The 27,658-nt window shown below is 48.7% G+C and overlaps 1 protein-coding gene and 1 long non-coding RNA gene across 4 annotated transcripts in view; one reads left to right on the forward strand and one right to left on the reverse strand.

Annotated features, from left to right (window-relative positions):
- The window catches only part of LOC139750117 (uncharacterized), a 220,386-nt gene that overhangs the window by 186,854 nt on the left and 5,874 nt on the right, over positions 1–27,658 (reverse strand). The window lies entirely within an intron of this gene.
- Positions 10,706–27,451, forward strand: LOC139750395 (uncharacterized). Of its 3 annotated transcripts, none has more exons than XM_071665134.1 (6): positions 10,706–10,970; positions 16,233–16,308; positions 16,531–16,584; positions 21,581–21,920; positions 22,804–23,032; positions 27,052–27,368. In XM_071665134.1, the coding sequence occupies exons 1-6, from the start codon at positions 10,819–10,821 to the stop codon at positions 27,224–27,226; spliced, it is 1,026 nt and encodes a 341-aa protein (XP_071521235.1). In that variant the 5' UTR covers positions 10,706–10,818; the 3' UTR covers positions 27,227–27,368. The 3 variants fall into 3 exon arrangements, with proteins under 3 accessions (XP_071521235.1, XP_071521236.1, XP_071521237.1); XM_071665135.1 differs by having other exon boundaries at positions 22,807–23,032; XM_071665136.1 differs by lacking the exon at positions 22,804–23,032 and having other exon boundaries at positions 27,052–27,451.

Below are 27,658 nucleotides of genomic sequence, written 5' to 3' on the forward strand. Positions count from 1 at the left end.
CTCTGTACATTGTCTACATAGCATACAGATAAAGATGCCTAAAACTTCTCTCTGGTATTCGAGTCCTCTCGTGTGAAGAGAGCCAAAGGGAATTAAGTTTGCATTCCCTAGAATGTTGTTGTTTGAGATCAAACCTCCACACAACTCAGGAGGTGTGGGGGCCCTATGTTCTAGGGCGGGCCCCAGCAGGTGGTGAGGGACCTAAGCACTAGGGGCCTAGAGGGGGGTTGGGGCTTGCTATCACCCACCCGGCCCCCCTCGTGAGCCAGGCTCCCTCTGATTCCCTCGAAAGGTGTTGAGTACGGCGGGATACGATCGAAGCCCATTGCTAGTATCAGTGATACAGGATATGCATCAAACACACACACATAAAAAATCGCAACGATGGTTTCAAACACAATAGATTCAGATCTGATAACGATATACAGAGGCATTCGTCTATACACACAGCTGTTATCAGTCGAATATAAGTATGCCAATGTGACAGGGCGTGAAAAAAATAAAAATAAAAATACAACAGAAAGTTTCAAGTAGAGACTGGCTGGCTTCGCGAGTGAGAGTGGGAGGGTGTGAGGAGGTGCCGGCGGCTTCGTATGGGGGGGGGGCCAGCAAATTTAGCACAGTTCCCCCTTCAGTTACGATGACAGAAACTGGACGAGGAGACCCGACCGACCCCCTCCCAGGTGTAGATAAAAGATGGACCTAACCGCCAAAGTAGGTTACGTACGTAACTTTTAGAATCATTTGAGTTATATGACCAATAAAACAAGGGAGGGGTTAAACAGGCAATCGTGTACTTACGTCGCCCGCCAGGTGGGTAGGGGCTGCGATAGCAATCATTGGTTGAGGGAAGACACGGAAACCTCAGCACATTGACCAATGTCAGCCAGTAACCTCGCTCTCTTCTGGTGCTGTGTGTTATCTCTGGTGGCTACGTTGTATTCAAGCCCTGTACCATCACAATATGTCGCAGGATTTTCACTGTGGTTCACCTGTCACACTAAGACGCTGCAATACTTTCACTGTAAGTTGTTAACCAGTCACTTTAATACGTTGCTGTTAACCAGTCACTTTAATACGTTGCGATACTTTTACTGTAAGTTGTTAACCAGTCTCACTTTAATACCTTGCAATACTTTCACTAAGTTAACCAGTCACTTTAATACGTTGCAATAGTTTCACTGTAAATTAATCAGTCACTTTAATACGTTGCAATATTTTCACTAAGTTAGCCAGTCACTTTAATACGTCGCAATACTTTCATTGTAAAGTTAACCAGTCACTTTAATACACTGCAATACTTTCACTGTAAGTTAACCAGTCACTTTAATACGTTGAAATACTTTCACTAAGTTAACCAGTCACTTTAATACGTTGCAATACTTTCACTTAACCAGTCTCACTTTAATATGTTGCAATACTTTCACTGTAAGTTAGTCAGTCACATTAATACGTTACAATACTTTCACTAAGTTAACCAGTCACTTTAATACGCAGCAATGTTTTCACGCGCTGATCACCAATCAATAGATAATAGATACACGGATGTTTCCCACCATACTAATCACCAATCAATGTTCCAATATTCCCTCTTCATAATGCAGTGTTTTCGCTACTGTTCACCAATCATTACTTTTTTTTTTTGTCAAACCTATTGGCCATTACACGTACCAATATATCTACCATATTGTTCACCAGTCACTAAACAATTAACAATAGTTCCAACCACGTTGTTCACCAATGTATGCATGAAACAAGTCATTTCACCATGTCACCCATCACTGGGGAATAAATAAATAAAGGCAGACAGTATGAATTATGTACATGTGTATAAATGTATATGTCTGTGTGTGTATATATATATATATATGTATACACTGAGATGTATAGGTATGTATATTTGAGTGTGCGGACGTGTATGTATATACATGTGTATGTGGGTGGGTTGGGCCATTCTTTCGTCTGTTTCCTTGCGCTGCCTCGCTAACGCGGGAGACGGCGATAAAGCAAAATAAATAAATAAATAAATACCCATCACTTCTAAATAATCGTAAGTCGTTGGAAATATAGTTACTTTCCTCGCGCCCTTTTCATTCATGGATGAATGAAAGTAAACTTAAGAGAGAGGGGGGAAAAACTATTGCATTCACTAAGAGCCTAACGCAAATCTAACGCACGAAATAATTTTCAAACCGGTTCAGAGGCGTAGCGCGGGCGAGTGTCGGCTGCACGACTAATATAAAACAAAATAAATAAGCGACGACTGGTTTCAAACCTCTGAAACAAAGGAGGTGATGGGAGGTACATTACTTCCACAAGTATAATCTGAAAACATCTATGAACAATGAGACGCTAACAACTGTGGTCAATAAAACATTATACGTAAGACTCTCTCTCTCTCTCCAACGACCACTTTCGTTGAAGATCGCTCACTTCTCCATCAACATTTCGAGCCTACAGTCTCCACAATCACCAGGTTTTCACCGACAGTGAAAGCCGATCAATCCAACAACGAATCTAAAGCAAGAAGGTAACCAAATCACCATTTTCTGGTATCTCACTTGAAACACAATCGTTCGTCCCACGGTTTTCGAACCATGAGTCGTTTACTCACTCTTTGGTGGAAACGTGAGTAAAGCCATGAGTGAGGGCATACACGACATACCGTATTCAAGTTACAGGGCACTACTCTAACCTGACACTCGTTCTAGAGTGAGGATTGCACTCAATTCTTTGTACTTCATCCTCCCTAACTCGGTCGTATGTGTGTGTGTGTGTGTGGGTGGGTGGGTGGGTGGGTGTGTTGACAAAATTATTCACTGGATCCTTTTCTTCACAAACTTTCAAAACGTCACTTGCATTACCGTAATACAATTCATCTAATCATTATCATGTCTTCAAGAACCATAATAAATCACTTCCAAAATTATACTACATAGATCTACAGTGTTTACACTTTTACGGCTCGACTCCCGTACCCGTTTTCTATTAAATCCATCCAAATAACAATATCCATTTCGTCTCAACGGCGTTTCTGGCTCACTCTCTATTACTCACTACGTCTTAGGATCACGTAGATCACACACACACACCCAAGGCCGTAACTGTGTTACACATGGCCCACCACGTCTTGTCTCCGGCAAGGTCAGGGTGTAACTGCCTTTTATAAGGTGACCTGCTGCCATTTAGTTTGGAGCAGGTGTGTGTGTGTGTGTGTGTTGGGGGGGGAGGGGGGGCAGCAAAGGCTCATGACCCGGTGTGTCGACCATATAGGATCCATTATACTGCCGACAAATCAAAGCGTAAATCCCATCTCTCGACTTCTCGTGTAATAAGATGGGGATATCTATCTAAACTTGATAGTACATGGTATTTATTTTCCAATACTACAGTGAAGCCTTAACGAACCTGTGGACCCCGCGAACGTAAAAAAAAAAAAAAAAAAAAAGGACTGGTTAACGAACGAGTAGGCGGGGCAACGAGCATTTGCCTATCCGCAGCGTATTCTCGCGGGCCCAGGCGACGCCGACGTAAATATTACAATCCCTGACAGCTGAGGTAAGACTGATAATGCTGCGTTGGTCGCTGACATACACATGATAACCTGAGAAAGACAGCAAACAACGCTAGGCCTATAAATCCACACAAGATCGCTCGTCATGAGAGGTATCCATGTCCAATTATGTACTGTCACTATTCCAGTATATATATATATATATATATATATATATATATATATATATATATATATATATATATATATATATATATATTTGTCGCTGTCTCCCGCGTTTGCGAGGTAGCGCAAGGAAACAGACGAAAGAAATGGCCCAGCCCACCCCCATACACATGTATACGTCCACACACGCAAATATACATACCTACACAACTTTCCATGGTTTACCCAGACGCTTCACATGCCCTGATTCAATCCTCTGACAGCACGTCAACCCCGGTATACCACATCGATCCAATTAACTCTATTCCTTGCCCTCCTTTCACCCTCCTGCATGTTCAGGCCCCGATCACACAAAATCTTTTTCACTCCATCTTTCCACCTCCAATTTGGTCTCCCTCTTCTCCTCGTTCCCTCCACCTCCGACACATATATCCTCTTGGTCAATCTTTCCTCACTCATTCTCTCCATGTGCCCAAACCACTTCAAAACACCCTCTTCTGCTCTCTCAACCACGCTCTTTTTATTTCCACACATCTCTCTTACCCTTACGTTACTCACTCGATCAAACCACCTCACACCACACATTGTCCTCAAACATCTCATTTCCAGCACATCCATCCTCCTGCGCACAACTCTATCCATAGCCCACGCCTCGCAACCATACAACATTGTTGGAACCACTATTCCTTCAAACATACCCATTTTTGCTTTCCGAGATAATGTTCTCGACTTCCACACATTCTTCAAGGCCCCCAGAATTTTCGCCCCCTCCCCCACCCTATGATCCACTTCCGCTTCCATGGTTCCATCCGCTGACAGATCCACTCCCAGATATCTAAAACACTTCACTTCCTCCAGTTTTTCTCCATTCAAACTCACCTCCCAATTGACTTGACCCTCAACCCTACTGTACCTAATAACCTTGCTCTTATTCACATTTACTCTTAACTTTCTTCTTCCACACACTTTACCAAACTCAGTCACCAGCTTCTGCAGTTTCTCACATGAATCAGCCACCAGCGCTGTATCATCAGCGAACAACAACTGACTCACTTCCCAAGCTCTCTCATCCCCAACAGACTTCATACTTGCCCCTCTTTCCAAAACTCTTGCATTTACCTCCCTAACAACCCCATCCATAAACAAATTAAACAACCATGGAGACATCACACACCCCTGCCGCAAACCTACATTCACTGAGAACCAATCACTTTCCTTTCTTCCTACACGTACACATGCCTTACATCCTCGATAAAAACTTTTCACTGCTTCTAACAACTTTCCTCCCACACCATATATTCTTAATACCTTCCACAGAGCATCTCTATCAACTCTATCATATGCCTTCTCCAGATCCATAAATGCTACATACAAATCCATTTGCTTTTCTAAGTATTTCTCACATACATTCTTCAAAGCAAACACCTGATCCACACATCCTCTACCACTTCTGAAACCACACTGCTCTTCCCCAATCTGATGCTCTGTACATGCCTTCACCCTCTCAATCAATACCCTCCCATATAATTTACCAGGAATACTCAACAAACTTATACCTCTGTAATTTGAGCACTCACTCTTATCCCCTTTGCCTTTGTACAGTGGCACTATGCACGCATTCCGCCAATCCTCAGGCACCTCACCATGAGTCATACATACATTAAATAACCTTACCAACCAGTCAACAATACAGTCACCCCCTTTTTTAATAAATTCCACTGCAACACCATCCAAACCTGCTGCCTTGCCGGCTTTCATCTTCCGCAAAGCTTTCACTACCTCTTCTCTGTTTACCAAATCATTTTCCCTAACCCTCTCACTTTGCACACCACCTCGACCAAAACACCCTATATCTGCCACTCTATCATCAAACACATTCAACAAACCTTCAAAATACTCACTCCATCTCCTTCTCACATCACCACTACTTGTTATCACCTCCCCATTTGTCGCTGTCTCCCGCGTTTGCGAGGTAGCGCAAGGAAAGACGAAAGAAATGGCCCAGCCCACCCCCATACACATGTATATACATACGTCCATACACGCAAATATACATACCTACACAGCTTTCCGTAGTTTACCCCAGACGCTTTACATGCCCTGATTCAATCCACTGACAGCACGTCAACCCCGGTATACCGCATCGATCCAATTCACTCTATTCCTTGCCCTCCTTTCACCCTCCTGCATGTTCAGGCCCCGATAACACAAAATCTTTTTCACTGCATCTTTCCACCTCCAATTTGGTCTCCCACTTCTCCTCGTTCCCTCCACCTCCGACACATATATCCTCTTGGTCAATCTTTCCTCACTCATTCTCTCCATGTGTCCAAACCATTTCAAAACACCCTCTTCTGCTCTCTCAACCACGCTCTTTTTATATCCACACATCTCTCTTACCCTTACATTACTTACTCGATCAAACCACCTCACACCACATGTTGTCCTCAAACATCTCATTTCCAGCACATCCACCCTCCTGCGCACAACCCTATCCATAGCCCACGCCTCGCAACCATACAACATTGTTGGAACCACTATTCCTTTAAACATACCCATTTTTGCTTTCCAAGATAATGTTCTCGACTTCCACACATTCTTCAAGGCTCCCAGGATTTTCGCCCCCTCCCCCACCCTATGATCCACTTCCGCTTCCATGGTTCCATCCGCTGCCAGATCCACTCCCAGATATCTAAAACACTTTACTTCCTCCAGTTTTTCTCCATTCAAACTTACCTCCCAATTGACTTGACCCTCAGCCCTACTGTACCTAATAACCTTGCTCTTATTCACATTTACTCTTAACTTTCTTCTTTCACACACTTTACCAAACTCAGTCACCAGCTTCTGCAGTTTCTCACATGAATCAGCCACCAGCGCTGTATCATCAGCGTATTTGGGTTAGCATTTTCTCATCCCCTTCATCTATCGAGAAAATCATTTTCACAGTAATGTCATTCTGTTTCCTCATTATGTTCAAAACTGTCAATTCCAAAACCATTGTTTTAAGTCTGTCTTGAATATCTAGTTTGTGTGCATTACTCCTGTCCACTAAGACTGTTGAATCGTCTCTCACTGTCTCTTAAGACAATGTAAATTCAGTGTCTTTTTGTCCAATATAGTGAAATACACTTCGAATATTGGCTACGATTCATTTTTCTTCGTATGGTAATTCTAATCAGGCGAGCGTACTTAAAGTCATTATTCACACGAGAGGCTTCACAAACTGGCTAGGTTATTGCTTGCTCCTCTCGACGACTTTGAACCCAGAAGTGATCCACTGTTGCTTTGACTTTTCGAATTGCTCTGCGAAACATCACTGCTGTATCCCTTTCATGGGACGATCTGTCTTTAATTTCACTGTTGTGGTGTCAACACTGCACGTTCACCCTTTCACAACTCATGGTGTTGTTATTCCATGTGTGGCGGGGTGGCGATGGGAATGAATAAAGGCACACAGGATGAATTATGTGTATGGGTACATATGTGTAAGTCTGTGTGTGTATGTGTATGTATACATTGAGATGTATAGGGATGTATATGTGCTGTGTGTGGACGTGTATCAGTTATCCATTTTCTCCACTCTGATGGTATACTTACGTCTTCCTGCACTTGGTATTCGATCTTCGTGGTGTGAACTTATGAACCGTCGAGACATGATGGCGTCTTTAAAATTACTATGGTTCCTATGTACCACAGTTTTTTTGGGGGGTCATAAATGTAAACGATGAATAAGGGAGGACCCAGGCACCCAGCCTAGTCGACCCTGCGGTGGTCGGAAACAACGGGGGTAGTGGACATGGGAGGAAAATGTAACAGCAAAGTAGCCGATTTTTTCTTCTTTTCCGACTGTAATGGTGTAGAACACGGGAATAAACTACCACCAGACGTTTTAAAGGAAAATACTATAATTACCTTCCAATCTAGTGTAATCTGCTGACAGTAAATAATCCTACTCCACGAAGACATATAATTCATCCTCTCCAGACAGCAATTGTTCGTTAAAAAAAAAAAAAAATGAAGGGGAACTTAAACCATCCACACTTTCCCCTAAAATTCCCAAGGTAGTACACTCTCGCCATACATGACGGCTCTGCTAAACGCTCTCTCTCTCTCTCTCTCTCTCTCTCTCTCTCTCTCTCTCTCTCTCTGTTGTCCCGTCACACAGCACTGCCAGCCCGTCACTCTACGTGCTGACGAACACGTCACACAATCCTGCAGGCCCAATACACGGTCATATTGGTCTGTCCCCACAGCTCTGTTGGCCCGTTACGAAATGCTGATAGCCCGTCACACATTGCTGTAGGTCTGTCACATGACACAGCTGGCCCGTCACACAGTCCTGCTGTTACGTCACACATTACTTTTCAATCGGCACGCAATACTACTGCTGGCCCGGCACACAATACTCCTGGCCCGTCACATTGCACTGTTGGCACGTAACACAGTGCTACGGGCCCGTCACATATTACTTCTAGGCCCGTCATACAGCAGTGACGACCTGGTACACACTACTGCCGGCCGGTTACATAGCGCTGCTGGCCCGTCACACACTACTACTGGTCCGTCACACGCTACTCATGGTGCAGTAACGTATTTTCAGTACATACTGCTGGTACAGTAACGTATTTTCAGTACATACTGCTGGTACAGTAACGTATTCTCGGTACATACTGATGGTACAGCAACATATTCTCGGTACATAATGATGGCACAGCAACATATTCTCGGTACATAATGATGGCACAGCAACATATTCTCGGTACATAATGATGGTATAGCAACGTATTTTCAGTACATACTGCTGGTACAGTAACGTATTCTCGGTACATACTAATGGTTAGGTTAGGTTAGGTTAGGTACAGCAACATATTCTCGGTACATACTGATGGTACAGCAACGTATTCTCGGTACATACTAATGGTACAGCAACGTATTCTCGGTACATACTGATGGTACAGCAACATATTCTCGGTACATACTGATGGTACAGCAACATATTCTCGGTACATACTGATGTTACAGCAAAGTATTCTCGGTACATACTGATGGTACAGCAACGTATTCTCGGTACATACTGACGGTACAGCAACGTATTCTCGGTACATACTGATGGTACAGCAACATATTCTCGGTACATACTGATGGTACAGCAACATATTCACGGTACATACTGATGGTACAGCAACATACTCTCGGTACATGATGGTACAGAAACGTATTCTCGGTACATACTGATGGTACAGCAACGTATTCTCGGTACATACTGATGGTACAGCAACGTATTCTCGGTACATACTAATGGTACAGCAACGTATTCTCGGTACATACTGATGGTACAGCAACATATTCTCGGTACATACCGCTGGTACAGTGACCCTGAGACACTTGTCGGTACAATAAACACCTACGTACATCTAGTTAAATGTACGTACATGGTACAGGAGCAAAGTAACCGTAGGGTACAACCAGCGTCCCCCAGCGCATGCGTGTACTCATTAGGGTCGTTATAAACACCTAAGAGCAGGACAGCAGGCCAGGCAAGGCGCACACGCAACAGCCTCTCAGCTAAGGAGAAATTATATAGCGCTTCACGTCTGTGAGACAGGCTATTCCACTTGCTAGAATGGCAACCCTATCTCTTAGCAGCAGTAGATATTAGCCTTAACCATCTGTAAATTAATATCTATCTATCCATCAATAGATATCGTCAACCAACAATAATGATGTAAACCACAAAAAAATCGTAACAGTTTTACTCTGTAGTGTTAGGGAACTGTATCCTTACTATTCAAGTTCATGTGCAACCTATTGTGTAAATGTACGTGTACGTAAACGCGTGTAGTGTAGAGCAGTGGTGTACATACGTTGCTAGGGAGCGCCAGGGAGGGTGAGGTTAGCAGCCGTGGGCGTCCCCCAAATTCTCTCTCTCTCTTCCATTCTCATGTGTGTAGGACGAGGCAACCCTTGGGGGTTCGTACGGTGGCCTAAAGCCCTTGAGCTGGCCATTGTAACACCAATGGCTCGCACCGTCGTGCTCAGGGAGGGGTGGGGTCGTGCCGTCGTGCTCAAGGGTCGTACCGTTGTACTCACAAGGGTCGTGGCTAAGGGGGGGGGGGCTGCTTGGCGGACCCCGGGCTACATAACATGGACACTTGGCAACAAGAATAAGGGGTCATGGGCCCGTGAATGAAGCGAGGCTGTGAGACTGCGCTATCTACACTTTGAAATTCTTTACCATCCAAGAGATTACGAGAGATAATATCATAACATTTATTTATACACACAGCAGTATAAACAACAATACTAACGGATCGTACATTTGAAACGGTAAAAGTTACGTTGAAATGGTTCCAAATGTTAAAATTTGAAAACACTTTGACCGCGGAGCGTTGCCGTCTGTCAAACGCTCAGGGAAGCTAAATGAATTCGCGATACAGATACATGTGATGTGTAATTCATCCTCTTAATACACCTATCTCTGTTTATGTGCCATATTTATCCTGGTTATTTGTTGCTGGATACCAGTGTTGTCAGGGGGGGTAAGGTCGGTACAAACTCAGCGGCAGTAGTAATGTTGAATGAGGTAACTTACGATAACTTGTGTTTCACGCATTCATTAGCAGCAGCTAACGCGTCCTATAATCATGTGTGCTCTAGCCACGGAGAAAAGTAATAATATGCCTGATATTATACGTCTGGACAGGTGCCGGTAAGTTACGACGCGGGGAGAGTACGATCAGCGCCGCTGCAGCACGACGCCAGTCTTGCTTACGTCACGTTTACGAGGAAACACTAGCTTAACGAGGCATTGAATTCACGTTACTTACGATTACCCCTGAGTGGGGTCTGGTTTACACTTGGCATCTGAGAAGGTAGTAATCTTTACATATAAAACATAATTTGAAAGAAAACTACACTGGGAGAGGTAGTACTTCAACCCCAATGCCTCTCGGCGAGCCTCGCTAAATATTATGGTCGGGAAATGAGTATTGACGGAACCGAGTTGCGACGCGGCGACTCATAAACCAGTCGTATTTGAGATTCCGACTGGTGGCAGTGTTTCACCTGCTTGAATTTCCATACACAGTCAGACGCTACGTTGGCAGATCCCCCTCCCCCCCTTGCCCCATCCCACAATGGAGGCGAGGGAAGATAAGGTGGAGATCCAGCTGCGAAAACGCCACAGATCACGTAACTTCACCAAGTACGAGAAGGAAGTGTTCTACTCGGTGTTCAGCCAGTACGCGAGCATCATCAACGACAAGAGCTCCTCCGTGGACAGCATCAGGTAGGCGGCCCCGCCACACTCCCTCACACACACACAAGCACGTAAAACCACGCCGCCTCGCTCACACGATCATAGTGAACAATTTAACTTGCAGAATACAACGCTACATTGACGCAGTGTTGGCTCTTGTCAGACATTATCCCTTCGAAGCCACGTTTGAAATTTCCTAAATACCTGCCATCGCAGTTTATATACTTTGCCAACCCCCCAAAAAAAAATAAAAATAAATAATTGCCAGATATATTAATTATAGACTGTGTGGCTCATGGCATCAAAGGTTGTACATTAGATAATTATTTACCATGTGACGAAGAGAGACTTTGAAAGGTTAACACACACCCGCCATCACCACAGGTTAAGCTGTAATTTAACATTGTTTGAGTTCTCCCTTGTCTGGTACCCAGAGAGGTTAAGTGTCGAGATGTGTACATACGTCAGGGTGGCAAGTGAGGGGTAGTGGCTGACACTGGGGCGATGTGGACGTGGATGTGAGGGTAGTGGGTGACACTGGGGCGATGTGAACATGGATGTGAGGGTAGTGTGTGGCCCTGGGGCGATGTGGACATGGATGTGGGGGGTACTGGCTGACACTGGGGCAATGTGAACATGGATGTGAGGGTAGTGGGTGGCCCTGGGGCGATGGGACATGGATGTGCGGGGTAGTGGCTAACAATGTGGCGATGTGAACATGAATGTGAGGGTAGTGGCTGACAGTGGGGCGATGTGAACATGGGTGTGAGGGTAGTGGCTGACACTAGGGCGATGTGGACATAGATGTGAGGGTAGTGGGTGACACTAGGGCGATGTGGACATGGATGTGCGGGGTAGTGGCTGACACTGGGGCGATGTGGACATGGATATATGGGGTAGTGGCTGGCACTGGGGCGATGTGGACATGGATGTGAGGGGTAGTGGCTGACACTGGGGCGATGTGGACATGGATATGAGGGGTAGTGGCTGACACTGGAGCGATGTGGACATGGATGTGAGGGGTAGTGGCTGACACGGGCGATGTGAACATGGATGAGGGTAGTGGCTGACACTGGGGCGATGTGGACGTGGATGTGATGGGTAGTGGTTGAAAGTGGGTCGATGTTGACATGGATGTGCGGGGTAGTGGCTGACACTGGGGCGATGTGAACATGGATGTGAGGGTAGTGGGTGACACTAGGGCGATGTGGACATGGATGTGCGGGGTAGTGGCTAACACTGGGTCGATGTTGACATGGATGTGAGGGGTAGTGGTGACACTAGGGCGATGGGGACATGGATGTGAGGGGTAGTGGCTGACACGGGCGATGTGGACATGGATATGAGGGGTACTGGCTGACATTGGGGTGATGTGGACATGGATGTGAGGGGTAGTGGCTGACACTGGGGTGATGTGAACATGGATGAGGGTAGTGGGTGACACTGGGGCGATGTGGACGTGGATGTGAGGGGTAGTGGTTGAAAGTGGGTCGATGTTGACATGGATGTGAGGGGTAGTGGGTGACACTGGGGCGATGTGAACATGGATGTGAGGGTAGTGGCTGACACTGGGGCGATGTGGACGTGGATGTGAGGGCAGAGGGTGATACTTGGGCGATGTGGACATGGATATGAGGGGTAGTGGCTAACACTGGGGCGATGTTGACATGGATGAGAGGGTAATGGTTGACATTGGGGCGATGTGGATATGGATGAATGGTAGTGGCTGACACCCAGGGTGGTGTGGACATGGATGTGAGGGGTAGTGGGTGACACTAAGGTGGTGAGGACATGGATATGATATGAGTAGTGTTTAACACTTGGGCGATGTGGACATGGATGAGAGGGTAGTGGTTGACACTGAGGCCATATGGATATGGATGAGGGGTAGTGGCTGACACTAAGGTGGTGTGAGTATGGATGTGAAGGGTAGTGGCTGACACTGAGGCGATGTGGACATGGATATGAGGGGTAGTAGCTAACACTAGGGTGGTGTGGACATGGATGTGAGGGGTAGTGGCTGACAATGGAATGGATTGAACATGGATGTGAGGGTAGTGGCTGACACTGGGGTGGCGTGAACACGGATGTGGAGGTAGTGGCTGACACTGGGGTGATGTGAACATGGATGTGAGGGTAGTGGCTGAGTCTAGGAAGGTGGTGGCATGAATGTGAGGGTAGTGGCGGTCAATGAAGCGGTGTGGGCATGGATTAAACGTAGTGACAGATGCTGCGGTGGTGTGGAAATGTATGTGAGAAGTGGTTTATTGTGAAGCGGAGTGGACGTGGATGAGGGTAGTGGCTGGTATTGGGGAGATGTAAGCAAGGATGTGAGGGTAGTGGCCGAAATCAGGGAAGTGTGGCCATGGATATGATAGCAGTGGCAGACACTGGGTCGGTGTGGACACTAAATATATGCGAGGGTAGTGGCTTACACTGAGTCAGTGGAGAAATGGATGTGAGGGTAGTGGCTGACACTGGGGCGGTAGGAAGACGGTTGCAAGGGTAGTGGCTAACACTAGGGCGGTAGGAAGACGGCTGCAAGGGTAGTGGCTGACACTAGGGTGATGTGTGAGTATGGATGTGAGGGCAGTGTCAGACACTGGAGAGGGATGAGCAAGGATATGAGAGTAGTGGCTGACACTTGGACGGTCTGGATATGAATATCAGGATAGTAGCTGACACTGAGGTGTGGACAAGGATGTGAGGGTAGTGGTTGACGTTGGGGCGGTGTGAACAGGGACATGAAGGTAGTGGCTGACACTGGAGCGATGTGGAAACGGTTGCGAGGGTAGTGGCTGACACTGGGGCTGCGGGGAAACGGTTGCGAGGGAAGTGGCTGACACTGAGGCGGTGTGGACATGGATGTTAGGGTAGTAGCTGACTCATGAGGAGGTGCACAAGTGGCTTGCGTTTGAAAGATGTGGGTATGGATACAAGGGTAATGGTGGAGCAATGTGGACATGGATGTATGGGTAGTGACAGAACTGGGGAGGGGTGGACATGGATGTGAGGGTGTTGGCTGACACTGAGGGCAGTGCGGACATGGATGTAAGGGTAGTGGCTGACATTGGTGAGATGGATGTGAGGATGAGGGTGGTGGATGGCAGTGGGACAGCGTGCACAAAGTTTTGAGAGTAATGGCTGAAACTGGTTGTAGGGGTAGTGGCAGACATTGGGGAGGTGGTTGACATGAATATGAGGTCAGTTCATGACACTGGGGCCCCGTGGGTATGGATGTGAGGGTAGTGGCAGACTCTGTGGATGTAAGGACATGGATATGAAGGTCGTGACAGAGTCTAGGGAGGTAAGAACATGGAAATGAAGGTAGTGGCACACTCTGGGGAAATACGGACATGGATATGAGGGTAGTGGCATACTCTGAGGAGGTTAGGACACGGATATGAGGGTAGTGGCCGACACTGGAACTGTATGGGCACGTATGTGAATGGTTAGGTGACGACACTGGGAAGATGTGGGCACGTGCGTGAGTACGTTACCTGGTGGTATGGTCACTTGTGTGTGAGAGTTGGCTGACAGTGGTGAGGTGTGGGACATGAGTGTGAGAATATAGCACTGGCTGACAGTAGGGCGGGGTGGGCTTGTATGTGTGAGGACTGGCTCACGATAGGCGTTAATGGTTCGGCGAAGAAAGAAGAGGTGGTGAAAGCCTTGCGTAAGATGAAATCCGGCAAGGCGGCAGGAGTGGATGGTACTGCAGTCGATATTCTTCAGCAAGCTGCTGACGTATGTTGCTGAATGGGGAACAAGAATTTTCAGTAAATGTATGGATCATGGTGAGGTGCCTGAGGATTGGCCGAATGCACGTAGTATATTACCACTGTACCAGAGCAAGGGGGACAAATGTGAATGTTCGAACTACAGAGGTTAATTTTGTTGAGTGTGCCTGGAAAGCTGTCTAGTGGAGTAGTGACGGAGAGGGTGAAGGCATGTACAAAGCATAACACTGAGGAGGAACAGTGTGGTTTCAAGACTGGTAGGGATGTGTGGACGAGGTCTTTGTTTTAAAGAATGCGTATGAGAAACACGTAAAATGAATCTGGAGAAAGCATATCATAAGCTGGATCGATATGTCTTATGGAAGGTTTTACGAATATATGGTGTGGAAGAAAACTTCGGGAAGCGGTGAGAAGTTTCTATCAACAGAGTAAGGCCTGTGTACGAGTAGGTAGAGAGAAGTATGAGTGGCTGCAGGTGAAGGTATATCTGCGGCAGGGGTGTGTGATGTCACCATGGGTGATTGTTTATGGATGGGGTGGTTAGGGAGGGAAATGTAAGGGTCTTGGAGAGAGGGACGAATATGCAGTTTGCAGTAGGTGAGCGGACCTAGGAAGATGTTTGCTGATCACACAACACTGGTGACTGATTTAAATGAGAAACTGCAGAAGTTGGTGTCTGAGCTTGGGAGTGTGTGAAACGAGAAGTTGAGTAAACGTATGCATAAGGAACTTTATTAAGTGTAGCACGGCAGAGGGACAGGTTAATTGGGGTGTAAGTTTGAATGGAGAAAATTTGGAAGCCTTGGAGTGGACAAAGCAGCGAATGGAACCACAGAAGCGGAAGGAGTCCCAGGGTGGGTAAGGGAGCGAAGGTTATGCAAACATTTAGGAATGTACAGATAGAGGGTTCGTTATTTGGGGGGGGGGGGCGAAAATTAGTTTGTCTAAAGGTATAGTAGTCATAACGTTGTACGGATGTGAGGCATGGTCTGTAGATGAGAATATACGGAAGAAGGTGGATGTGTTGGAAATGAAATGTTTGAGAAAAAATCGTGATGTGAGCTGGTTTGATCAAGTAATAAAAGAATGTGGTTGAGAGAGCTGAAGAGGGTGTGCTGAAACTGTATGTCAGAAGTGGAGGGGAAAAGAAGGGGAGGAGCAAACTGGAGATGGAAGGATGGAGTGAAAAATACTTTGGTCGGGCCCTGAACATGCAGGAGGGTGAAAGGCATATACGGGGTAGAACAAATTACATCGATGTGGTATAGAGGGGTCGACATGCTGTCAATGGACTGAGCCAGCTCATATGAAGCAGCCGGGGGAAAACCATGAAAGGTCTGCGGGACCTTTTTATGGATAGGGAGTTGTGGCATCGCTGCATTACACACGACAGAATGGATGTCAGCGAACGAAACGTTTTCTTCTGTACGTGACGCTACCTCGCTAAGGGAAGAAATGGTGGTAGTGACAAGGTGCGGTGAGCAGTGTGTGCAGCGTTGGCCCGGCCACCCGTAGCCGTGGTGTGTAGTGACTGTGTCCTGCTCTTCCTCAGGGACGCATGGAACCACCTGCTACAGGACTACAACAGCCAGCACAGCGTGTACCCCCGCACCCGTCGCCAGCTCCAGGTGGGTCCCTCTTCCCCCACTTGCCTCTTGTTACAGCATGTCACCGACTGCGTACGGTTTCATGCAGTGAGCGTCTGTGTATGCGCATGCGTCTGTGTTTTGTCAATGCTTGCAAACGTTTGTTTACTCATAAAGTGGATACTGACGAATCACGTTGTGTTCTGCTTCCTTACGTGGTGGGTCGGGTGTGCGATGCTGAGACATTTTCCTCCTGTGTTGCAGGTGTTGTGGCGAGACGAGAAGTTCCGGGCCAAGAAGAGGGTGAGGAGGGAACAGGTGAGCCAGATTAATGCTTGCTGTTACACACACACACACACACACACACACACACACACACACACACACAGGGAGAGTAAAACAGAGGTAGGGCGGAAATTAAGTGAAGCTGTAGAAAATAAATAATAACAGGAAGCATTTAGAGCGACAGTGTCGAATGCGACATAGATAACTCACGAGCATCCAAGTTTCCATAAAGTATATAGCCATCACGTCAACAGAAATTAATAAACTTTGATGAATGTGGTCCCATAGTGAAGGAATCGTCACCCAAATTATGGAAATGATAAAGAAAACAAAGAGGATAAATGCATTCCAAACAGTATGAATCATAATAATGATAACTAAACAAGTTTAACTGCTTCGGTTCAACACCTCTCCACTGCTCTGAAGTCCTCTTTCTCTTTTCGAGACTTCGCCTGACAACCCAGGCTGCATTTCGCCATCAGATGAACTCATCTTGAACACTGTTACTGCTAAAAGTAACATGCACACGTGAGTGAATACAAAGCGCTGGGTTTGGACGACCAGTCCAGGACGCTTGGCACCGCTGGTCATTGGCTGAGGGAACCGTCAGCCTGCTACCACAGCGACGCTGGGCGTTGACGCGCGACCAATATCTGCATTTTGGAGCCTGGTCGCGTGGAAACACCTGTTGTAAAACCACTGAAATCTCAGCAGGACTTTGAGCAGGTATCTTTGATGTAGAATTGACACCGGGCGATGCTGGCACCATAGATAGCGGATCTTCGGGCCCTGTCGCGCCGAACGCCTCACATGCACTTGCCAGAGACAGAGATCGTCGAAATTTATGCTCCAGGAGATGACAAGGTTTAGAAACCTGCAGACCACACAAGATCACAACTTGTTAGCGAAAAGGGAGATTCTAGAGAGAGCCTGAGACATGAATCAACAACGAGGGATCTTACAGAGACATGGTCTTCACCAGAGTCGAAGAAATGAGTGAACCAGGAGGCTGATAGATGAAATTCACGGATGATTTTTGCACTTGAAAATTCAATTTTCTTCAGGTCAAAAGAAAAGGGTGACAAAAAATGCAGGGATGCTGATGAAAAGCGTATAAGAGGCTATGAAAGCGACGACTGTTGCTTCTCTGATGAAAAGGGGTGTAAAGTTCTGGTCATTTTGGGGTCACTTAGACAGGAGGTAAACAGACCGTGGTAGAACAAGGGAAGAGAAGGAGATAAAAACAAAGAGCATAGTTAGGGAGCGAAAGAGAAATAACGGGAGACACCAAATGAGGCAAGAGGACGGAATAATCCCACCAGCACCACAGAAGTTGGAAATGTTAAGTGATGGATGTGTCAGACTGAAAGTCATGTACACAAATGCAGATGGACTAATCGTAAGCGGTAAAGAAGTGGATTTCAAGGATCGAGTTAGGGAAAAAAAAGTGCACCTGATGATGCTGTGGTTGTGGAGACGAAACTCACTCAGATAATAAGTTCTCACCTGTTTTGACTAGAGGGATATGACATGGGGTCAATGAGGGAAAGGGAAGGATGAGAAGGACTGGCTCTAAGAGTAAGAGACAGGATAAGTGGGTCTGATACACCATCATCACTCGATCTTATCGTCTCATATAATAGCTTGATATGTGGCTTTAAAATGCCTCAACAAGGCCATCGTACGATTGCTTAACTCCTTGCCCAGATAGCGAAGTCCCTACGTCCAAAGTTTGGATCCTCGAAGTACTACGGATCCGACTTGAAAGAATATCAAACACACTAACAGATCTTCCCAAGGTCCTTTCTAAGTCTTTCCCAGGTCCTTACCAAACACACTAACAGATCTTCCCAAGGTCCTTTCAGAGTCTTTCCCAGGTCCTTCCCACATCTTTTCCAATTCTTTCCCACGTCCTTTCCAGGTTTTATCCAGGTCGTTCTTAGATCCTCACCAGGTCTACCCCACATCTTCCTCAGCTCAGTCCTCAGGTTTTCTTCAGGTGTTCCACTGGTCCTCCCCTGGTTCTACTAAAATCTTTTCCGGGAATTCCTCAGATCTTCCCAAGGCTCTTCCCTAATCCTCCCCTGGTCTCCCTCCAGTCTTCCTCAGTGTTTTTCTAAGGTTCCTTCCCTGGAACTCCACGTCTTTCCATTTCCTCTCCAGTTCCTCTACGGGTCTTCCCAAGTCCTCCTCAGATTTTCCCTACATCCCGTAATATAACAGGTCGTCCTCAGGTCTTCCCCAGGCTTTACCTAGGTCTTCCTTAGGTTCTTCCGAGGTCTTCCCCAGGCACGTTTGAAACAGCGGCTTTTCGTGGCATCGAAACGGCCTCAGGCCGCGGCCACATAGCCCATTATGGTGGTCTCTGGGCCTGGCTTCAGGTCCCAGAAGACCACCCGTGTTGTGTGGTGGTCTGTAGGACTGTCTCTAGGCCCCGGTTAAACCATCCGTGACCTATAGTTGCCTGTGGAATTGTCTTTGGGCCTCAAGAGACTACCTATGTTCTGTGGTGGTCTGTGGTCCAGAATACAGGTCCTAGGAGACCACCTGTGCGGCATAGTGGTCTGTAAGCTTGTCTCCAGACATTGGGAGACTAACCGTGTTGTGTGGGAGTCAGTGGGGCTCTCTCCATGCCCATGGGAGACTACCCGTGTTGTGTGGGAGACTGTAGGACTCTCCAGGCCCCTGGGAGACTACCTGGGTCGTGTGGGAGCCTACAGGACTCTCTCCAGGGCCCTGGGAGAGTACCTGTGTCGCGTGGGAGTCTACAGGACTCTCTCCAGGCCCCTGGGAGACTACCTGTGTCGCGTGGGAGTCTACAGGACTCTCTCCAGGCCCCTGGGAGACCACCCGTGTCGTGTGGGAGTCTGTAGGACTGTCCCTAGGCGCCACCTCTTGTCAACCACCAGAACACAAGAATCATAGAAGACCACGAGTGTTGGGGGGTCTCTCTGTACACTGACAAGCTCAGTACATCAATACACTTAACGTGTATTACTCTAATATGAATCCCCTGACGAATGTAGATCACCCTGGCTTTACTCTCACTGTGAGTAGTATCTCGGATGGACGCTCATAAAGTAGCGAGGAGCGAGTTACTGCTGTTGTGTTGTCTCTGATGCACGAGGCGTGAGGGTGCCCGTGGCTCGGGTCCGGCAGGGGAGAGGGTAGGGCGGGCTTGGTGTCCGGGCGTGCCGGATGCCGTAATGTCACGTCGTCGCCACTTTTTCCTTTGGGAACCGCTCATTCATTTCGTAGAGAATGCATCAGTCGGATCCTTCGCTAGGATACCCCTCCCGGTATTGCCTGTGGCGCGATCACTGTACACAGGAGAGTTTGCCAGTTCACTGTGTCGTGAACGATGACTGAGGGAAAGTGGAAGGTTTCCGAGGTGGAGGATCGGGCAGTGTGGGGCTGGGATGCTGCCCGTCGACACCAGGACCTATGTTACGGGTGTACTGGTTGATTCCCGCCGCCACCAGATGACCGTCACCAGGGCCAGCTGGCCGTCACCAGGGCCAGATGACCGTCACCAAGGCCAGCTGACCGTCACCAGGGCCAGCTAACCGTCACCAGGGCCAGATGACCGTCACCAGGGCCAGATGACCGTCACCAGGGCCAGCTGACCGTCACCAGGGCCAGCTGACCGTCACCAGGGCCAGCTGACCGTCACCAAGGCCAGATGACGTCACCAGGGCCAGCTAGCCGTCACCAGGGCCAGATGACCGTCACCAGGGCCAGCTGACCGTCACCAGGGCCAGCTGACCGTCACCAGGGCCAGATGACCGTCACCAGGGCCAGATGACCGTCCCCAGGGCCAGATGACCGTCACTAGGGCCAGATGACCGTCACCAGGGCCAGATGACCGTCACCAGGGCCAGATGACCGTCACCAGGGCCAGATGACCGTCACTAGGGCCAGATGACCGTCACCAGGGCCAGCTGGCCGTCATCAAGGATTAAGATTACCTTTATCGATTCATGTGGACTGTCGTGGACGGGGGTCCTGTGTGGGAGGAGTACCCTAGTGGCGTTTACAGGTCAGCCCCCCTTTCCCTGCACCAGATCCCTTCCTGACACAGAGACCTGGGAAGGGACACATGTGCTACAGGTACTGCTGGACGTGCACACTGGTCATGAGCGAGGTTCCCTGACCCTCTCATCAAACACGAAGGAATTGCAATGCATGGCTTGGCTTTCCCCACCACCTTTCCTCAAGCTAGGGCGACGACGCCAGAAGACTTTCCCACCGGGTTAACTCACTCATGCTCGTCACCTCTCCTCGACCCACCCTTTCCACGTCTGGCCTCATGTTCCCTCCTCTCTCTCTCTCTCTCTCTCTCTCTCTCTCTCTCTCTCTCTCTCTCTCTCTCTCTCTCTCTCTCTCTCCTGCAGGTATCAGTTCGAAGACATGCACTCGTAGATCTTGCCCGGAGGACCAGCCACACTCTGTTCTTTACCCGAGTCATACACACACACACACACACCCTCTGTGATCTCTACTTCTGCCCTTTCCCTCTTGTGTTCTGCACCCCCGCCCACACGCCCTCTTTTCTCTACCCTCACCCGCAGGGCTTGTAAACCAGAACGAGTAATAAGTCTGGTATTCTAAACCCTCACGCAGTCTGTGAAGACAAAGCATTTCAAGGTTCACATCCGTCTACCGTAGACTGACTTGTTCTACCTCATCGTTTGCCCCACCTCTTGGGGTAGAGGCTGTCGGGGGCCTCACCCGTGGTCGAGGGCGTCAGAGTCCCAGCCCCCGTGTCCGAAGCCTTGAGCTGCTGACGGTATATAGGGCAGTCATGACCTTATCGTAGATCCCCCAGTCCTAATCATGTTTACCGATTAGTTATCGTTCGTGATTGTGCTTGGCTTTTAAGTACTGTCACGTCTGTAGTAGGAACAACAGTAGCAGCAGTAGTAGTAGTACTAGTAGTAGTTGTAGTGGTAGTAGTAGTACTAGTAGTAGTAGTAGTAGTAGTAGTGGTAGTACTTGGATGATTCGGTTGTTGCTTCCTCTACCGCAGGGGTCGGGAGTGTCGTGCAGCGGTGAGGGTGAGGGTGAGGGTGTGGCGGACGGGGAGCGGCAGGCGGGCAGCCTCCTCACCCCGCTCCTCACCGTCATCAAGCGGGAGCATGAGGCCTTCACCGCCGGGGAGGCCGCCGCCGCTGCTGCTGCAGCCGCGGCCGCCGCTGCCGCCGCCCCCGTCGCCCACTTCCACCTGCACGCGCCCGACTCGCCAACGCCGTCGGCCGCTCCGCCCACCAGACGTCAGAGAACCAGGGCCGCGGCTGCTGCCGCCGCCGCCGCCGCCGCTGCCGTACAGTCCTCCCCGTCGCCCGAGCTGTGCATCAACTCCAACCCAGGTCAGTCCCTGGTGCCAGTCTCGGGCTCTTCTGTGCCCTCCCTCTCCCTCCTTCTCTCTCTCTCTCTCTCTCTCTCTCTCTCTCTCTCTCTCTCTCTCTCTCTCTCTCTCTCTCAGGTCATACCACACTCCTGCTGGGCTCAGCGGGTGCTCTACCCTCAGCTGCCGTCATCCTCAGCCACTCCACCTCGTGAGGCACACGACACTACCTCCCACCTTTACTCCTGCCGTTGACTGTCGACCCTTTAGTCTATGTGCGAGGGACCAGTACACCAGACCTGTTACTATCTATCTTGAGAGAGAAACAGATATAGATAGATAGATAGATAGGGAGAGGGGGGGGGGACACCTCACTATATATGGTATGAGACTGTAATGAGTTAGGACATGAGGAGCGGCAGAGCCTCAGGCTGGGCCGTGGCGTCAGCCTAGGGCTCAGGGGAAGGCAGTGTGACAGGACCCCTAGTGTGAGCCACGAGGGTGTGGTGACGGTGACTTGGCGTGAAGATGATACAGGTGAAAGTGACTCCCAGACCCATTACGCAAAGGGGTGACACGCGACCTGTGTTCCCACACTGGACGCCGACCGCGAAACTGAGACAGTTAAAGAGTCCTCCCGTGTCACCAGGGAAGGCCAGACCCACCTGATGGGACTGACCATCGTCGGAGGCGTCAGTGGCCACGACGCCCTTGGTGCGCGACTCTTTGTCCAGAGCGGCGGCACAAGTAAAGCCGTTCGTCAAGCGCTGGATGCTCCGGCCTGCATGGCCGGGCACCTGGCGTGTCCAGAGTTCTGTGTCGTCGCATGTTCCCATGTCCGTGACTTGCCTCACACAGTGAGAGATCTGAGGTAGTGATGTCGTCCCCTTGTTCCTCCTCCCCAGAAGAGTGGGCAGCCAGCCCCCTGCCCGTGGAGACGCAGCTCGAGTCCTGCAGCAGCAGCTCCCCCATCGGCCGGCTGGAGCAGGAGGAGGACTCGGTCCGGTCGCCGCAGGAGGGCATCAGCTACGGCAGCCACCGGGGTAGGGCGGCGGCCCCGCAGTGGCACCAGGCGAACGGCATCTCCACCTCACACTCCCCGCCCGCTCTGGAGAGAGAGCGGGAATACCACGAGTATGTCCTCCACCACCACTCTCTGTACTGCTTGTTCATATGTCGGCGTGGGGACGTCCTGCTTCTTGGCCTCAAGGGGTCGTGACACCATTAAAGATATTTCTCAAGTGTTACTGTTGACCTCGTCAGAGCGATGGCACGTCCCTCGAGGCCAACAGGTCGAACGTCTCGTGCCACGTTGGTCACGCCCTCACGCCCAGGGCGCCTGCACCCGCCCTGCTCAAGTTCAAGGTGTTCTGTTAACAGTAATTCCGTGGCTTCCTGGGTGGATGATCCAACTGGGTCGTGGTAAAGAGACGTCTATGGACTGAGTCTCTCTGGCTAGTGCCTTGTGGGTTAGTGAGTGGCGTTTCGACCTTCACCAACTCTTCGTTGAGGAGATTGTCTTCATCATCCCTTGGGGGGCTCATGTAACTGTTAGTCGTATACATATAAGGGTCTCAGTCGACGATAGATGGTCATTTTGCTTTTTTTTTGAGCGGCTCCGACAGACGTACCGGAAACAAGCCACCTCAAACCTTTTGAGAGTTCCATAGCAAAATTTTAGCCTCAGCCAATTTTTTTTTTCTGTTGATCTGACAACGCATCATCACTTGGGTATCAGAGATGGTCGCCATATGTGACCTATGAACTTCGAGCTGAGCGACTGCAGGACTGCCTCAGGTATGGCAGGTGTTGCCGTCCGGGAGCGACCTTGTCAGGTATGGCAGGTGTTGCCGTCCGGGAGTGACCTGTCAGATATGGCAGGTGTTGCCGTCCGGGAGCGACCTGTCAGATATGGCAGGTGTTGCCGTCCGGGAGCGACCTGTCAGGTATGGCAGGTGTTGCCGTCCGGGAGCGACCTGTCAGATATGGCAGGTGTTGCCGTCCGGGAGCGACCTGTTGCATGTATCATGGAGACTGATGCCAGTGTGTCACAGTGGTGACTCCCCTCGAGATGGGAGGATATGGATGTAATCATTTCGGTCACTACTCCTTAGGGTCCAAATCTTTTCCTTGCCGCCCCCCGACGTCAATCTGTCCCATTCAGTAATGCACCGTGCACGGGAGATCATACTAATGTCGATTCTGATGGAGGTATGGACCAAGAACTACTCCCTCTCACTTAAAAGGCGCGACATTTACGACACTCACTTCTGAATCGTATTCTGAAATATTGATGGTTAAGTGCTAACGTCTGAACCAGCTCTCCCAGTGCCCCCGTAGCATTGGCTCAGTCTGCCAAGAATTATTTCCATGAACGAGTGGAACATTTGACCCGCTGATAAAGCTGTAGGATCCTCTCCTTCCTTGAGCGAAGCCTCGGCAGAATATTCTTCATGTCCAAAAGGCTCAGCAGCCTTGGGAAGGACAGTGCATCAAGGAGCGTCCTTTAAGTCAGCCTCCAAAAAACTGGGCGTCCTGTTTAAGTGTCGAAGTTCATTTTCTTGCAAACAGTTGCTCTGTTTATACATAGGATTGATCCGTTCTTGTGTGGAGTACTGCTCTCGTATCTGGGGTGGTTCTAGCTCTGCGTACGTACTTGGCAGAGTTGAGTCGAAAGCGGTCCGACTTATAAAGTGTCCCAGGCTAACTTCCAAACTTGGCCACCTTGCCCTACACCGCAATGTTGATTCACTCTTCCTGTTCAATAGGTATTACTTTTTGCTCCCGAGAGTTGGCTGCTTGTGTGCCCCCCACCACTAGCGAGACCAAGCGATACTCGGCAAGCTGCTACGTCTCATGATTAATGTGGCCGTTGGCAACTCAAGGGTGGGCCGTTTTGATAACTGTTTCTTTCCCTACACCTCGAAGCTTTGGAACTCTACCCTCTCATGTCTTTCCCAATAACTATGACCTGGCACGGTTTAAAAGACAGGTTTTTCACTTCCCTAAAATTCGTATATTCTTTCTCTTGCCTCTTCCTTTCCCCTTTCGTAATACTGTCTATATTTCAATTAAGGCCCAGCCTTGATATAGACATTCGTCCGTGACTGGAGTCTTCAAGGTAAAAAGGAAAGAAAAGAAAAGCACGAATCAATTTCTATGTAAGAGTAGAGAGTCATGATGTTTATCCAGGACCACTCTTATGGCTCCAGCAGCACAAGGCTGCGCTACTCTCAGAATAAGGAAAATGTAGACTTCTGTGGACAGAAATTCTTTGGTGGTGATACAGCCTCACCAAAGGTAACTTGTCACTCGCAGTGTAACCTCCAGTACGTGGAGTCAGGATATATATATATATATATATATATATATATATATATATATATATATATATATATATATATATATATATATATATATAATATTAGATAGGCAGCTATGTATATGTTATACTGAGCAACCTATAGTTTACCATATATTTGGTTTTCTATAAATAAAAAAAAAACGTACGATGATAGAAAATGGTCATTTTGAATGGGAAACTTCGATTAATCATACTCTCTAAAACAAACCTAAATCATCTGTTCTAAAGATTTGGATGAAGAGGAAGGGTGGAATACTCGGTCTTCTAAAACCATTCAGCCAGCGATAGTGTTGTACAATAAACCTACCCCAGTAAATTCATCTCGCTTGCTCCTCTGATTAAATACCCGTTGCTTCTTTACTGCTGTCGTGCATAACCATGGGAGACACTGATGGAGTTGACACATTCATTAACATTTATCGACCAAGCGATTCGATGGCTCGAATAATGTCCGCTGAGGTGAGTGGTCGCTACAAAGAAGCGATACATGACACATAATAATAATATTAATAATAAAAATAATAGCGTACTACTACTTCTACTACTACTACTACTACTACTACTACTACTACTACTAATAATAATAATAATAATAATAATAATAATAATAATAATAATTTTAGCATCATTATCATTATCTAAAATTTACATGGTATAATCTGTGAATACATTAACACACATTACACTGCATTACATGGCACTGATACAGGATTTAATCATTAGACATTAAATTTACTAACAGAACATCAAGACACTTAAATAATGAAACAATTATGTAATCTGACGAGGGGCAGTTCATACTGGATGTACATATACCTTCATCCACCACACGCGTCTAATCAACGTCAAATGGTACGTCAGTTATAGTGGTCACCACCGTATGGTGTGGGCCACTTAGAAGTTGTGGCCATGTGGCCGTATAGGTTTTTGGGGGTAGTGGTTGTGGCTACGTGATCGTGGTGGCCACTGGGGGGGGGTGGTGGTGATGGTGGTTACGTGGTCGTGTTGGCCACAAGTGATGTTGACCACATTGGTCGTGTGGGCCACTATGCGTGGTGGTGGGGCCACAGTGGTCGTGTGGGCCACTATGGGTGGTGATGGGGGCCACATTGGTCGTGTGGACCACCAGGTATGAGTGATGGCGGCCAAACTGCTCGTGTGGGCCACTATGCGTGGTGGTGGGGGCCACAGTGCTCGTGTGGGCCACTATGGGTGGTGGCGGGGGCCACATTGGTCGTGTGGACCACTATGGGTGGTGGCGGGGGCCACATTGGTCGTGTGGACCACTATGGGTAGTGGCGGGGGCCACACTGGTCGTGTGGACCACCAGGGGATGAGTGATGGTGGCCACGCTGGTCATGCAAGACACCAGCGGTGGACAGGTGAGTGTAGGTGGCCACACTGGTCGTGTGAGCCACCAGGGCAGGTGGTTGCCAGTGGCCTCACCTTGTATAGTCTCTCCCTCACACCGTGCAATGTTGCTGGCTCACTCACACCCCCTCACCAAGACGCGAGTCGTCTGGACACCTTAGGACCCAGCGAACTGTTCGTGCCATTACGCTGCATCCCACTTCCACTCATTTTTCTAAGCTAAAGTTTATACCAGTTTCGAACACATAACCAGAACACGTTCACCTTTACATCAATGTTTTGAATCACTGTAGTGGGTAGTTGTGACAAGGAAGGGCGGCTTCAAACAAGCCACCCTTAGACTTTCCTAGTGCTGGTACAGACGTAAGTGACTAACTACTGGCATCCCTTGGCCTGCTTGTCCCCCTTCCCCCATCAGGTTGCGACTGGCCCAGCTGCGGGAGGAGGGAGCAGCCCGCCTGCGGGTGCTGGAGGCCGAGCTGGCCCTCCACCAGCAGCAGCGACAGATGCTCCACCAGCAACACCAGCTCAAGATGCAGATACTCATGGAGAAGCTCAAGAGAGTCAGGGAGGAAGAACCCTTCAAGGAATAGTTGGATGCCCCGGCACCAGGCTGACCGCCGCCGCCTCCTCCTCTCCTGCCATTGTCTCGTTCGCTGCTCGCCTTCTTGACTGTCTCTTTCACCTCCGTCTCCCGACAGCCTGCCTGGCCTTGTCTGTCCATCTCGCTCTGTCTGTCACTTCCCAGCAGCCCCATCGTAATACCCCGGTGTACAGTCGTCATAACAAGTGGCATTAGATAACTATGTTAATATGACTTTTGTATTTTATCAGTCGGAATAATGTTATACCGGCTCTGGCGACGTGGTCCAGGTGTGACCTACAGGCTGCTGAGGTCAGGCTAGCGGTGTCCTCAGCGTCTGAGGTGTGACCTACAGGTGCTGAGGCCAGGCTGGCGGTAACCTCAGCGTCTGAGGTGTGACCTACAAGTGCTGGGGCCAGGCTGGCGGTGTCCTCAGCATCTG

Source organism: Panulirus ornatus, chromosome 9 (genome assembly GCF_036320965.1).
Source record: "Panulirus ornatus isolate Po-2019 chromosome 9, ASM3632096v1, whole genome shotgun sequence".
In the NCBI taxonomy this organism is placed as follows: domain Eukaryota; kingdom Metazoa; phylum Arthropoda; class Malacostraca; order Decapoda; family Palinuridae; genus Panulirus; species Panulirus ornatus.

Excerpts from the sequence above, each read along its gene's own strand:
- LOC139750395 (XM_071665134.1), top strand. The coding sequence starts at position 10,819 with ATGGAGGCGAGGGAAGATAAGGTGGAGATCCAGCTGCGAAAACGCCAC. Across the intron at positions 10,971-16,232 it reads TCCTCCGTGGACAGCATCAG|GGACGCATGGAACCACCTGC; the intron begins GTAGGCGGCCCC and ends GCTCTTCCTCAG. Across the intron at positions 16,585-21,580 it reads AGAGGGTGAGGAGGGAACAG|GGGTCGGGAGTGTCGTGCAG; the intron begins GTGAGCCAGATT and ends CCTCTACCGCAG.